This window comes from Tachypleus tridentatus, chromosome 6 (genome assembly GCF_004210375.1).
Source record: "Tachypleus tridentatus isolate NWPU-2018 chromosome 6, ASM421037v1, whole genome shotgun sequence".
NCBI classification, from domain to species: domain Eukaryota; kingdom Metazoa; phylum Arthropoda; class Merostomata; order Xiphosura; family Limulidae; genus Tachypleus; species Tachypleus tridentatus.
In genome coordinates, this window is record NC_134830.1 from 167,023,360 (window position 1) to 167,039,703 (window position 16,344).

General features: G+C 32.8%; 1 protein-coding gene across 6 annotated transcripts in view; it reads left to right on the forward strand.

Annotated features, from left to right (window-relative positions):
* LOC143254385 (rap guanine nucleotide exchange factor 6-like) overlaps positions 1-16,344 on the forward strand; it is a 170,432-nt gene that overhangs the window by 11,306 nt on the left and 142,782 nt on the right. For 5 of the 6 annotated variants that reach the window (XR_013030177.1, XM_076509486.1, XM_076509479.1 and 2 more), the window contains 3 exons: positions 1,886-2,312; positions 8,875-9,002; positions 14,957-15,040. Coding sequence is in view for 5 of the 6 variants with exons in the window: in XM_076509486.1 (XP_076365601.1) it covers positions 2,244-2,312; positions 8,875-9,002; positions 14,957-15,040 (281 nt within the window). In the remaining variant the exon portion in view is untranslated. Of the gene's footprint in view, positions 1-1,885; positions 2,313-8,874; positions 9,003-14,238; positions 14,544-14,956; positions 15,041-16,344 lie in introns of those variants that run through there. The other variant, XM_076509478.1, reaches the window with a different exon arrangement.

Genomic DNA, 16,344 nt, shown 5'->3' on the forward strand with positions numbered 1-16,344 from the left:
TGATTGCTTGATGGTTATTTACCTTGTGATAATTGCTATAAACATGCTCATTCCAGACCTTACTATCTGTGGACTAATGGATAAAGCACAAAAGGATTTCTGTTCATCCCCACCATGCCATGAGTGAATAACTTAGTATGGTCTACTTTCCAAACTAGGGTTTCATGGTTAGCCATTATACTGTCCCTGGTGATGAAATTCCTCTAGACTCTTCATTGCATTGTCACCCTCCTTCCTCAAGTTGAGTATGGGAGTCCTTATCACTTTCTACTTCCAAGCCACTAGGGTGGTTGACTGTGGAAGCACACTCCTGAATGAGTTCCACAAGAAACAGAACCATTAATTTGAGAGTAGGGTGGTAGTGTTCTGCTGGTGTAGGTATGGCATGGTCTACACAGGAGTTGAGCCTTCATCTTACTGCTTAGCATGGCCTCCTGATTGCATTAATGCAACAACTAGAGTTGAATGATCTCTTTGCTGGATGATATGGCCTCCTGACACCATTTACACAATTACTGCATCAAGTTGTCGCATTTATAGATGGCATGACCTCCCATTTCCTTTTACACAAACAGTGAAACTGAGTTGTCTGCTTACTGAGTGACATAGCCTCCTGATACATATTATATATACACTTGAGTTGAGCCATTGCAAATTGCAGTTCATCCCTATCATTGGGAGCTGCAATCCTATCTTTGTGTGGAAGTGAGTTTTCAATGTTGAGGTTTTGTATTTGAGTGAATCAATCAACATAGGCCCTCACATGAGTTTGAATTGTCTATTTTCCTTTCCCAGTTGCTTCATCTCTGTCTTGGGTCAAAAGGCAGTTTGCGAGATTGTTTCACTTCTATCCTTGACTATCCCTTGCTCTCTTCTTGTCAGGATATTATTCCCTTTGGATGTGCTGGTCTATGCCACAGTTGGGGGAATTAATTCCAAGTGATGGACATCCTTTTGATACTAGATGGCAATTCCCAGATCAATATAATGGTGATGATCCTCATTAACTACCCAGAAATTTATGTGGGTCTTTAATCCCCAGTTCTTGAGTTTGAGGTGAAAACAGTATAACCCTTATCATACTCTCACATGTATGTCAGTATTCCTGGAAGTGGCTTTGGATGTAGTTGACTTATTGAGTATGGTGCATCACACCATAGCTACTCTACAACTAACAGTTACCACCCTTATATATTACACACATTATATATGGACAAAGAGTATACTGACTAAGAAGTGGTGTGGTTTCCCTCTTCTGATTTTGGGTTCTATTTCTCTCACTGTGAGAGGTATATTTTGCAGGTACTTCTGTTATTTCTTTGCACCAGTTCCTCCTCCTTCTCAATGTGGGATTCTAGCTAATCTTGTGAGAGGGGGTGAATACCATATCAAAAGTTATAATTGTTCTACACTGAAAATATATTTTCAATAGGTACTTACCTCTTTTCACAGTTCCAACCCTTCCTTCCCACATTTTTCTGATGCTGAATTCTTCTGTCAAACTTCAAAGTTTAGTAGATAGTTTGGTGGAGGAGTGTAGAGGGAGACACATTAAGAGGTGATGCATGACTTACACGAGAGATAGGGAGAATGAAAGGCTTGTGGCATGCATAAAGAAAAATTTTGTACACAGAGGGCAGCACTGAACAAAACTTATTTTGTATGTGGAGGTAAATGCCTATCAGAAATACATTTTAAAATTATAACCTTCTCATAGACTAATAATGCTCTTTTCACAATAAATAAACAGAAGAAACTTCATTACTTAAGAGAGTCAGTTCTTATAATTGAAGTTATATAGTGGGCTAAGGAATATGCTGAATTTTAGTATTGCATGAATATCTAAGTAATGCTTGCTAAATATTGTTATTGTGTTTCATATCAGGTGCTTTATGGACAATGCAAGAAGACAAGATGAAAAAGTTACCACCCTGTTAGACTGATGGAGATATGGTGCTTATGGTTGTGGATGTTGTAACACAAATTAAGACATTGTTCAGAGAATGATTTCTCTGCTCTTTTGCATGTTCAGTGAGAATTGTTCAAAATTATTTTGTGGAAACCCAAACTCATATTACTTTCATCATGGAAGATGATGCAGTATATTTTTATGTTTGTTCTCATTTTATTTAATATTGCTCAAACATTCATGAAGAAGTGACTTCTTAGAGATGAACACATTTACATAAAATAAAACTAAGGCATTCTATTACATTGAATAGGTAAATGACATTGTTAAAGTTATGGCTTGTTATGGATATCAGGATTTTTTAAGCAGTCTTAAAAGGCCTCCAGATAAAAGAACACAAGAGGTAAATTTCTTTACAACTATTTGTATTTATTTAGAGAATTAAATAATTAAAGATTAAAATAAATGTATATTAAATGCAACTGAAGAAATATTCAATTTATGATTTAAGGATAATTTATTAGGTTGATCTGCTCTACTCTATATGAGTTTACTTTTCAATTTAGCAGACTTCTAAAATACTAAAAGCTTTTTCTTAAGCTGTATCATGCTTTCAACAATTATGTGACTTCAAATTCTGTATGTCCTCTATGCAATGCAGAGCATATGTCAACTTACTCAGAATTTTCCACTCTCCAACATTCCCTATGATTTATTGTTCATGTGTCAAAAGATAACAGATTTTCTTGTTGACAGTCTTGCTGTTAACTTTATTATGAATTATAAAATCAACATTAATTCTGGTCATGGTGCTCCAAGAAATATTGGGAATTTATACTTGTTTGGAGGTCTTACTTTCACAGTCTGCCTCTAGCTGACAGAGAGATCACATAGTAACATTTTCAGCATTCATTAATCAATATATTCAGGTTATCAATGTTAGAATATCTGCTGAAGCCCCTGATGGGCTTTACAAACATGAATGCAAATTTGCATCCTTTATATGGATAAGACAGTTATTTGTTTTTTGTTGTTTTTTTTTTACTTAAGCTTATTTGCCTTTAGTATATGAAGAAGAGAATTTGTTAGCTAGCCCTGATTCTAATCTCTCTAGTTTTCTCAGGTATTTTATACTTTACGTATTTAATCTATTTCTGTTACACCTGAGTTTCATGTTAGAGGATTCCATTTTGGAATTCTTATATTTTTCACACTATCTGGATACCCAAGTTATTGAACATGCTTTTAGGAATCAGCAGAATGTAAGTAGCCCTCACATTCATCATAAGAAGAACTTTTTAACAGGACCTTCTTCTGCTGATCTCTTTCTCAAGTTTTTGACCCTCAGAATGATTATTGGAGAAAATCTTTTACCGTGATTCGTCATCAGTTTTTTACCCTGTGTGTTGTCATCTGTCTTATTTTGAGACTTTCTTCTTCTGTGCAGTTGTTACCTTTCAGATACTCTTGTCCTCCATATTCTTTTGGTCAAAATTAAACTTTTACCTTGCACTCTCCTTGGCTGCAACTCTCTCTGATGCGATTTTTATTAACATATGGCTTTTTATGGTCCTGTGACCATTTTTGAGCCATGTTGCATAACACACATTTTTCTCATCATTTCTATTGGTCAAGAAGGAGCTTTTTTTTTTCACCAGTTCCTTGTTCTTTCCATCAGCTTAACCTTGACTTTTTTTTCTTTTAAATAATTCAAGCATTCATGAATCATCTTCATTCAGTTATTATTGACTTTCAACATGAATAATTGGCTTATTCTGATCTATTTGTCTACAGATCCAAGCACTAATTAGTATTGCCACAATATGTGGCATATCTCAATTTTAGATTAATACAATTCAAAGAAGACTTCATTTTTCTACTGTTTAATTGCAAACCTTGCAGTCTAATGTTCATATTCTTTTGTCTTCTACTCCTACTGCAAAAGACATTCTTTCTTGTTTGGGGACAATGGCATTTCACCACAATGTCATTTCACTGGGAACATGTTCAAACATGACAGCCCTAATGAGACTTTGCCTCTCAGTGGCATTTTACCTCAGATTTGTTATTACACAGTATAACTATTTCTTCCATCTTTGTCATGTCTGTACAATGGTGGTTAATTTGAAGAATTTGTAATAGCTGAGCCAAACTTTCTTACTTTTCCTATAGACCTTCATCTTTTCATAGATGCCTCTTTCATATATTTGAATACTTTGTTGAGAAATCAGCATTGTTCTGGCTTACAGACTCCATAAGAAACAACAGCTAACATCAATATTTTAGAATTGTAGGCTGTTCAAAATTCTTGTCTCAAGTTTTTGCTTTTTTCTGCACCATCATTTTTTATTGGCTCACACAGACAATTCAATGGTGGTGGCTTACATCAGTGATCAAGGTAGTACTCGTGCTTGCTGTAGTTTCTTTACTTCTTTGGCTTCACTATTAACATATTTACCTTTGAGTATGTCATTTTTTTGGTTAGCTGAACATTTTGTCAGATTGTCTTTTACAGGATTGTCAGCTTTTTTTCACAGAGTGGAATTTTCCATCCTTCAAATTTTTGGTAGATATGCAGATGTCCAGGTCATTTCAATTATTGATGCTTTAACTACGTTGAATAACCATCTTTCTCCATTTTACTGGTCTCTACTTCGAGATCAAAACTGGTTGTGGAGGCTATGAATCAATGTTGAAAAATATTTTTTTCTTATATGCTCAACAATATCAGCTTCTAGAGGTGCCAGGTTCTCAACTCTGGCCAGCTCTGTGGTTTTCCTTATTACAGTAATTTGCTAAAAAGGAACTAGTTCTAGTACCTCCTTGAAAACATCTTCATCAACCTCAAACATTCATTTTTCTTGGGAGTATTTGATGTCTTTGGTTCCATGGTTGGCCAGTTCCTCATATTTTAAAGTGGCTTTTGTCATTGCTCTTTTCTGATTTTCTGTCAATTCATTTGGACTGTCTTCAGGGTTGGAGCATTGGTCATATTTCTTATCTGTTTTAAACTCATCAGTAAATTACTTCTTTGTATTCTTATTTCATAGTTATTTATGGCTTAACAGCTTCTTCTATTGCTGATTACAGAGCTGCTTTATCTACTACTTTCAGGTGCCATAGAATCCATCAATTTCTCTTAGTTCCATTGTACAAGATCCCCTTTCAAGTTTGTTAACTTCAATGACCCAAAGTCCCTGGACACTGTCATAAATAAAGTTTAAATTTAGTGTTATATTTCTTTCTAGCCTTCTAGAGGTGAACAGATAAGGTTGTTTGTTATTGAGTAGCATTCAAAACGTTGGAGACAAGACTTCTAATCTCCATATGATGCTTTATTACTACAACCAAGATGTGATTTAAGCTATATCTTCCTTTTTTCTGTTTTTTCCATGACCTTAGTTTGTTTTCTCATTGCACCACTTTTGGGTTGCTAAGCCTATGCTATTGGAGACTTCTAATCTCCATATGATGCTTTATTACTACAACTAAGATGTGAATTAAGCTATATTTTCCTTTTTTCTGTTTTTTCCGTAACCTTAGTTTGTTTTCCCATTGCACCACTTTTGGGTTGCTAAGCCTATGCTTGGATCTGCCGATGTGCTTTTAATTTTCTCTAGGTGCCTGCTAACAAAGCCAATTTTGAGACTCAATCAACATTTTCAGATTAGGATTTAGGGGGACTTAGCTCCAGGAACATGTCCAGTCTTTTGTTATTATTCTTCTGAGAAGCTTTTACCACAGTAACAAAACAATGCTTTGTGTTCTGACCCTCTTACCTGTTGTGACCACACCTAAGAATTTTTATGGATGTACAGGTTCTATTATTATTATTATTACTCAAGATTAGAAGGTACCTTGTTGAGAAGAATGCATTTTCTGTGTTTCCCCTTTGGTTTAGTTTTCTTAAATCTGGTCTGTTCCACTTGATGCCCTCATGAATTTGGTCTGTTGACCCTTACTCTGGTTCTTGATTCTCTTCTAAATGTTTGGCACTTGACTTTTGTTGTTATTGTCTAGGTTTTTACTGTCCTTTCTAAGAACCTTATGTTTGGAAAACTAGTATCCCTTAGGATAATCTCCAGTTCCTTTTTCCATTTCATTGTGACATTCTGGCTTTTATTACTTTAGAGTTAAGCCTCTGCTTTTAATTTTACATTTTTAGGATTAAAATGATTTTCAATTTGGAAATACATTTCCACATCCAGAAGGAATATGTTACAGTGACTGCAAACAAATCTGATTTTTGGTGGAAAAGCAGGGCTTGTATGCATTTTTCTGATGAAATAATAATTGTGTAAGGTGGGAGAGTGTACAATTCTTACCAAGTTAACATATATTCTGCATTATTAACAACATTTAGAATTTCAAGTCACATTGTTACTGACAAGATTAAACAGCTCAACAAGAAAAGGCTTAGTATTCAAAAGGTAAGTATGTGTTTGAAATTTATCAAAATTCTTAAAATGTAAAATTTTCTATGTTTTCTTAGATATCAAATTTAACTCATTAGGAAATAATTTTAAATGGGTAACTTACAATCAGTTAGTTGTTTTTGTTAAAAGCAGTAAAGATTTTCACTTGTTGAGTCATGAGATATACACATGTTTGATAGAAGCTGCAAAATGAATAACTGGGGAAATTTAAGAGATTTTAGAGATCAGAGTTTTATGTAAAAGAAATATTTTCTATATGCAGCTTGTTGTAGGTTAGTACTTGAAATAGAATGTTCTAGATGGACCAGATGGTTCCTTGTTTTCCTTTGGAAATGAAATGAAGATATGTCAGGTGATGACATATCTTCTGAAAATTCAGAAGAGTTTGTGCTAAATGTTAGTTGACAGATGGAATCATCATGATATTTATGGAAGATGCAGAGAATAAAATTGTCTCAAGATAGTTTAATTGGTTGAACATCAATGAAGATGTTTTAAAGATTTCTGCTGGTTATTTACTCTTTTATTTTCACCAGTGTTATGTATAACAAGTAAAACATTTCTAATGATTCTTACGTGTTTGAGAAGACTGTTACTGTGAATTAATTTATTCTTTTTAATTTAGAGAGAATTATACAGACTTTTCAAGTAGTCTGAATGTGGAAGATATTCTTGGACATTGCAAATTATACTATCAAATTACATGTTTACAATCAGCAAATATTAACATTCAATAGTAGCAGACAGGAAGTGTAATTAGACTGTCTAATAAATAAAACTATGAGGTATTAAAATTTACTCTGTATATCAAAAGTGGGATCTTGTGTAGGGTATTTTGTTTGTTTAATAGAAAAGATGAAGATGATTTATAAATAAATAAAATACTTTTATTTACCAAAGCAATGAATATTTCATAATCCAATCTTTTTAATGTTTTATTTTATGAACCATTATTATCTTTGTTTGTAATAGGTATAAAAATCATAAATAGCATATTTGCAGTAGAACATGAGATTTCCACATGCATCAAATAGTATTGTTGCTATGTTTGACTTTGAAATCACACTTGGCATATTTGTTTTAATTCCTGAAGCACCATCTTTGGCATACTCTGTAATGTAGACTATCTAATCATCTTAATCTTCTAATTACCACATTGTTTGTGTACTGTTCATATTGGTAGAATCTTAAAGTTGCATATACTGAATAATTTAATGTTTTATCTGTTACAATACTCCTTTTAAAAAACTGACTAAACCAAGCTCAGTTAAATAACTCACATTGTATGTAAAATACATAGGGGGATTAAGCAGTAATTCACGGGTTTAATTGCAGGGATTCATTTTAACTTTTTAACTTGTTTATGTAATGTGATACATATATAGTACATGCAAACGAATATGTACAATAACTTGGATAAGTGAAAGGAAACTTGTGCTGACTTTATGGATCCTATTTCCTTAAACATCTTCTCTGCAATTATCATTCTGAACTAGTCTGTTGCTGCTCGTTTAACCTCTGTTTTGTTTCATTATGAATTCTAAACCTAAATCATCTATAAAAGTTTAGAAAAGCACCTTTAAAAAAGATGTTGGCTATAATTGTAGGGTTAAGGTCTCTTATTTCTGTTGATCTATCTGCAAATGTAAAGAGGGCATATTTTTATATCACACACCTCTGTTGCAGAAATAAAATTGACACTTACCACTAAAATGTAGGTTAAAACAAAATATGACCAATCATACTATGTAACAACAATTAATTTAGCAGAATTGTGTAACAAAATGATTTTATAACTATGGTATTAAAAATGTCAGTTGTATATAGTGTATTTAGGATATACGTTTGTATCCTTAATAAGTAAACTACTACTTATAACAAAAACGTTTTCATTGATTTTGACCTTAAATGTTGAAAATTTTATCCTGCAAATTATTACATTTAGGCCTAACACAAAGGAAAATGAATTAGCAGTTAATCATCCTTCTTTTAAAAAAATAATGGAGAGGGATAGAGAAATTTATTTTTATAAGTTTTTATCTTTGTTCTCTAATTCTACTGTGAAAAATAAGTCAGGGTATAAGAGAAGGTTAAAGAAATAGGTTTTTGGGTAGTTGGGGGGTTATTAATTGCTAAGTTAACTTAAGTGGTTTAATGGTAGTTGAAAAATAAATTGTATTCTATAGCTATGTAAGAAAATCTCTAAAAGTGTGTTAGGCCATAAATATTTATGAACATGATGATAAAATAAATTAATTGTTGCTTATCTCTTTGCTTTTACACCAAAGATTAAGGCGTTAGTGATTTTTGTATTTAGCAAAAAACATACAACTGATTTATTGGTATTTATTTTTCTTTTCATTTATTACTGTTTGGTAGTAATAATATAAAATTAATTTTAATAATTTTGAGAATTTAATTAGAATTTTGTTTTTAAATTATTAAATGAAATCTGTTCAGTGAAGTGTTTTACCACTTTGCAGTAAAAAAAAGGAATTTGCTTACAGCTAATTTGGAAATGTGTTTCAGGACTTACAAATAATATATTCATATCTTCATGGAATTGAAGCTTTGTCTTCTCTGAGAGAAGCTTCTCTTCGAGCCTTATGTAAAACTGTCAGATATGAACAGCATGATGCCAATGACCTTCTCTACTGGTAAGTAAACAAATACCTAATGTAGTATTAGAAAATAAACTACATTTTACATTGTTTTTTTTTTATCATTATATGGGTGAAAGATCTGTCAATTTATTTTTCACACAAGTTATCATGACAAACATTATCTTTTGTGGGTTTTAGGCCTAAACTAATCACATAATATATAAGTATAATTAGGGATTTTAAGGCTAATAAGGCACTTTTCTCTCTGTGTGTAAGTTATACAAAACTAAGAAAAATGTAAAAGGTAAACTATTTGGAATTAAGTCCATTGTAACACTGCAGATATACTGTTGTACTTTATATCAAGTATTTAACATCTTAATTTTGGCTTTTGGGAAATAGTTTACAGTGGCATTAAATTTATAAGATTGTAACTCAGTATTTGGAGTAACATTTAGAGAAACTTTAATAGGAAATACTTTTTAAGAGCATGAGTGACATTTAAGAGCAAGACACAAAGTATATTATAAACCTGGATGTTTACATCAAGTCTTGATAATTAACCAATAAAAGTTATAGTTAACCCTGTTAAAGGTTTGTGATTGAAAAATGCTTTTAAGCAATGCATCAAACATTTGTTTTCATAGACCACCCTATTTGTTTTTATATTTATTTTAGTGGACCATAGTATGACCTATATCATCTGCTGCTATGTTTCAATAATTGTGCTACCATTCCACAGACTGTGTCTTGAAAACTGTTCTACAAAAATATGAGTCCATGTAATACAACATATGATTTAAACTACTATACACAGCTGTCAAACTAGATATAAAAAATTTCAAGTTAGAATTTACACTGAATTTTTTTAAGAGTATTCATGTAGATTGCTAAATCCTGAAACTTCTTACCATTAGTTTTGCTGAGTCAGTAATGACTGTAAACAGAACCTTTGAGCCTTTAAAGAATTATCTGTTAATAGCATTGGACCTTAAAACATTTTTAACACTTCATATTTAATGAGTTCCCCCATCCAGTTTCACTTCAAAATGTACTTAATACATTATTGCAAATATTATTTAACCCTTAATTTTCTGAGTTATACTATTCACTAACAGTGGCCTGCATATCGCATTGTATCCAGTAGTTTTGTTTTGCCTGTTACCATACTTCATTGTAAAAAAAAAAACACTTACCAAATACATAGAAAATGGTAACAGTAATTAGTGGAAGTAACTGGAATAATGCCTCCAAGGGGTTCAGATAACAACAAGTCTAAGAGCTTATAACACTAATAACTTGATGCTGTTAGACATAGAAAGGATAACTTAGTATGTACCTCTGTGCCTGACAAAACAAACATTTGGGATATTGATAGTATTACTGTTTCACTCATATTATTTGGTACCTTGTAACCAATAATCATAGCCACAAGCAATTTGATACATAAATAATTTTTGTTTAAAATGTCTTTTAAAATTTCTGTGAATGAAGTTTAAAATCATTGAGTTTTATTTTTAGTTTGAAAAACATTATTCTTGAAACTTATTTGAATGGATGGCAACTGTCAGCTGCAGAAACACAAGTGTAGACAATGACATTTTGAGAGTCTTTCGTCTTCAGGCAGTTGCCATCCTTCAACTAAGTTTCGTCATGTCTAAACAACTTATAAAAGAACAATATACCTGTTTTTAACTGCTTAACTTACTGATGAAACTTTGTAGAATGGACAACAACTACCTGTTGTGGAGACACAAGTGTAGAGGAAGACATCTTGAAAATCTTCCACCCTTCGTCTTTGGGTCAGTGTATGTGTACGCAAACAATGTGTAAGGTGTTGTCAGTCTTTTATAGTGTCCTGGTGAATTGTGGAAGGTGTGTTATGATTGGTTGGATTATTACTGTTTCTGATTGGAGGAGAGATTTTCTTAATTTTGGTTGAATCTACAAGAAATTTTTCCTTCAATCAGAAACAGTGATAATCCAATCAATCATAATACACTCTCCACAATCCACCAGGACACTATAGAAGACCAACAACACCTTACACACACATTGACCAGAATACGAAAGGTGGAAGACTTTTGAAACATCGTCTTCTACACTTGTGTCACCACAACAGGCAGTTGACGTCCATTATACAAAGTTTCATCATGAATACTCTGCCTAAACAATCTATCAAAGAATACTTAAATTACTATTTTTAATATATATTTTTATGAGCTTTAGCTATGCTGAAACTTACTTTCAGATTATGATACTATTTCACTGGTAATTTCTTGCAATTAACTTGATTGAAACAACAGGTTAATGGTTTCAAATACATGTAAAATTGTTATAACATGCATGAATGGATTAAATCCATTCAATCCTCACTTAATAGAAGGGCCAGCAGTGAAGCCAAAGAAAATATTCTTCAGTTTAAACATTAAAGAAATGATCCATTGCAATTTCATGTATACTATTAGGGTAAATGATCATTACACGGTTTAAGAAACTGGAAAGTGGAAACTTTAAAAGTTATTAAAATGAAAAATAACTTTGATTAATGTGTATATATACTACACACACATACTCATGTATTGTTAGAAATGTTGGATTATGGTTTGGTAACAATTATGAAGTAAAGAATTACTGTGTGTAACTACATAATCTCATTGTCAAAACAGTACATCCAAAAGCTTATAATGCTAAAAACTGGTTTTTTATACCCTTGGATAGATAGCCTGTTAAGTTGAATGGCACTAAAAGTAACAGTGACCTTTAAAAATAGACAAATTTACATGCTCAAGAAACATTGTTATTACTCTTCCATAGCAGAAAGTTTTAATATTCAATATTCTTTACTCTTGTTATGAGTTTAATTACCACTAGTGAGAGCATTAATTAAAACATGTTTAATGAATTACTCATAGATTGTTAAAGTTGTAGAAAATTTGTAAAGATATGAATTCAAACTGTGAGGATGTTCACAAAGAGCTTATGTATCTTTTTTTACATGTTTTTATCATTCCTAATTAAAGTCATGGCACTAAAACAGTTCATGTATTTCTTTATCTCTGCCTTATTAATTATGCATATTTCATATATGACTGATAGTGTACATTCTGAGATAGTAACATCATACTTTAGTGCTCAACTTGAAGGTTATAAGAAATGTTTAATAGTTTCCTTATTATGTAATAAAATTGCCCAGTTTTGAGGGTCAGTGCTACCTTAACAAACAAATACAAAATAATGCTTGAATATAACACAGACACTTTTGAGGTTTTCCCAATTTTAAGTTATTGCACAATTAGCTTCTTTTTTGTTCTTATTAGACTCGATTAATACAAATATCATATACAATTAATAGTATTGTTATTTATTCTTTTGAAATAGTTGTTATTCTAATACTAACTTTAATCTTTCAAAACGTGGTAAATACATCAAAGGAAGTAAGTTACATAAAGGGATAATATTATTTATTCAAGGTACTTAAATACCATTAATATGCTAAAAATTTTACCTTTCTTTCTTTCTTTTTTAAATCATAAAATAAGACCCATATTCGTTACAATCGTGAGAACAACATATCATTATTCTACCTATATATTTATGCATTTTGAATCTGTGTGTGTGTGTGTGTGTATGTATGTCGTATAAACAAACTATTTTAAGTTTACGTGTATGCTATGAAGCTCACTGACATTATCGTTATCAGTTTTATACGAAATATTAGATTTGATAGATATAGATCTTTTTGTTTATATATATTATTATCAATCCAAATACACACTACTAGATGGCAGCACAATGAAAGAATTTGTAGAATTTATTTAATTACGAACTGTTGTAATTTTGTATTTTTAAGTACTTATTAGAGTATCTTGCACCTAGATAGCAATGATAGTACTATACCTTACATTTTGAACCATAGCGTAAAACTTGTTACGATCTTGAGAAAATTTTAATATTGTTATTCTCCATAAATATTTGTGCATTATTACACACACACACACACACGTATGAAGAACCAAGATATTCCAAAGTCAAGTACATATCTCCAAAGTTATAAGTTTTTGTTAGTATAAAATGTTTAGGTTTATTAGATAACTTTTTGTTTTGTTTTTTCATTTATGTATCTGTGTTTAACAAACAAACTACTAGATGGCAGTGCCATCAAACCAATTTGTAGATTGTATTGACTGGTGTTATTTCGTATTTTTAGGTTTGGTTTGGTTTGGTTTTTGGAATTTCGCACATTATAACGTCCCCACGGCTGGGAGGGCGAGCATGTTTTGGCGCGACTCGGGCGCGAACCCGCGACCCTCAGATTACGAAGCGCACGCCTTAACGCGCTAGGCCATGCCAGGCCCTCGTATTTTTAAAATTTCAAATGCGAATTGGAGTTCTTTAGTAGACATAATTTTTGTGTATTAAACATACAATAACCCGTATCTCTAAAATGTTATAGGTGTGTGTGTAAATGTATATTCAATATTAACATTTACGTTACGAACCTTTTGTCTGTAACTATTTGTGTTAGTATACACTATTGTATCGAGGGAATGACGAGAAACAATTGAAAACACTGCAGGATTAATTTAAAAACAGTTTGTACACAGATATATATTTACAGAATTTATTCATTATTTTGAGTATTGCGTAGGAGCAATCTTAGTCATTCTGGAGTCCGGGACAGAATTCAGTAAATGAGCCCCCATAGTGACAAGAAAACTCGGAAGAAGATTAAAAGACGAGAGGGGTGGGGTTGGGGGGCATGTATTCACACTTTTACTGATAAGGAGAGAACAACGTTTCGACCTTCGTAGGTCATCTTCAGGTTAAGATATCACTGTTGCATAAATGCTAGTTTTTTTCTGTTTGTTGACCTACTATTATAAGATTTTTGTGCCAGAATATATATTTGAATAATGAGCTCGAGCCTTCTGTTTGTTTCACCAATCAGTGTGAAATAGTAAGTTTGTTTCACCAATCAGTGTGAAATAGTAAGTTTGTTTCACCAATCAGTGTGAAATAGTAAATGCGTACGTCGTCATACACGTGTGTATGGATTATGCAGATTTTTCAAATCATTAATATGCTTGAACATTCAGATCGATTTACTGTTGGTTACATGAAGTTAATCTTTCCATAAAATACCATACATAGTTAATTATAATCAAAGCAGTTATCTCTGATTCCTGTTTTTGCATTCGTCGTGTTGTTTAGTAATTTCCGGTGTGTTTGAGGGGAGTGCACTTAACGAGTCCGGTTTGTTCAGAGTTGCGGTTGACTTCATTCTTGTAGGTGGTAGCCTTGTTACCAGCCTTCCTTACAGCTGGGACTGAAGTTTTCTTGTTCTCGCATTTGGGGAACACGTGCACATCACGTGGAGTACAAGCATAAAGCAGTCGCATGTGATATTATTAATAAAGCATAATAACCTTTCTTTATTTCTCTGTATAGTTGTGGATAAAGTAGTAGTAAATTGTGTTCAAACTTTTAAGTGTTTTAACTAATGTAGAAACAACCAAACAAGAAGTGGGCTGCGTATAACTTACTTACAAAGTTAACCGTTATCACGTTGCCCTATGAATAACGACATTTACAGTTAGTATATTTAGTCAACAATTTTGGTATAATTGGTAATATTTTCTGCAAACTTGTAGCTGTAGTTTACTGTTATTATAGTCGAATTGTAAATGTATGAGTAATTTGTTTGAGCTCAAATAAGATGATTACTAACTTGTATATGGTCTTTAGTTTCATATTAAATTAAATTGTTACGTGATACTTACAAACAAATATAAAAAACAATGATAAAGAAATTAGTTATGCTTCTTAAATGATGAATTTTATAAAAAAATGAACGTCTTTACACGTAGACCGCGTTATGTATCTTTGAAATACCAATCAGATTTTAGTTATCGATTGTAATAAATGTGTCAGAAGCAGTAGGGTCATTTTGTGTTCTCGTTTTATATTTAAATAATTTTATAAAAATAAATTTCTTTCTTTCGCAGTCGAGGTGAATTGAGTACGTGTTGGTACGTTTTGCTGTCTGGTTGTGTCTTCATAGATGGGTCGATGTTCTTACCTCGAAGCAGGTAAGTGAAGGTCAGAAAATGAGATGCTGTTGGCCACTTTTAATCATGTGACTAAATAACCGCTCCTATTAGAGAATCGTTTTTGACGCCGTCAAACACGCCAAAATTATCAGACTCGCTTATTTTGGCTTTGCCTCACATTTCCATGTTCATATCGTGAAATGTTCAACATGCAAAGTGTTATGTTCATTCACTCGATAATGACGTCAGCACACTTGGGATAGAAATTAATAATCTGCGCACACAACAGCACTAGTCACCATGGCAATGGAAGTTCTGATGCATATCCGTAGCGAAGGTGATTCCATTCGCTAGATCAGTTTGTTTGTAGTCGGAAATAGAACAGAAAGCATCGTAAATAATAATAATAATAAAAAATAAAAGTGAGATGTTTATATTGACTGTGGCTGTTTGAACAAATACAAATTTAAACGTATTCTATGAGAGTCTTGAAGGATATTATGTAAGTTGGCAGCGATTATAGAATACTTTGTTACAAATCAGTGCACCTCTGCATCGCTTGACGATGACGCATTTCATTTAATGATATTATTGACTTTTTATTGGCCCGGCATGGCCAAGCGCGTAAGGCGTGCGACTCGTAATCCGAGGGTTGCGGGTTCGCGCCCGCGTCGCGCTAAACATGCTCGCCCTCCCAGCCGTGGGGGCGTATAATGTGACGGTCAATCCCACTATTCGTTGGTAAAAGAGTAGCCCAAGAGTTGGCGGTGGGTGGTGATGACTAGCTGCTTTCCCTCTAGTCTTACACTGCTAAATTAGGGACGGCTAGCACAGATAGCCCTCGAGTAGCTTTGTGCGAAATTCCGAAAAAACAAACAAGACTTTTTTATTAAATATGTCATGTTCTATGTATTTCATTGTATTCTGAAAATGTGTTTTAGTATTTTTCAAAATACTGTAACATTTTTCCCACTTAATGTAGAAAAAGTACGTGACGTATTGTTGCTCATTTTTAATCTCATTTTGTTGGTTCATCATAACCAGCTGGCTTGGGCGATCAACTCGTAATCTGAGGGTCGCTGGTTCGAATTCCCTTCCAACCAAACATACCCGTCCTTTCACTCGTAAAAGAGTAGCCCAAGAGTTGACAATGGATGCCTTGACCCTGGTCTTTCACTACTAAATTAGAGATGGCTAACACAGATAAAACTCGTGTAGCTTTCGTCGAAATTTAAATCAAACCACACCCATTTTGTTGTAATTTTTGATAACTATTTACTTATTACAAACGATTGGCTGCAGTTTGAAGACAGTGTGCCTTGTGTAACAGTTGGATAGAATTT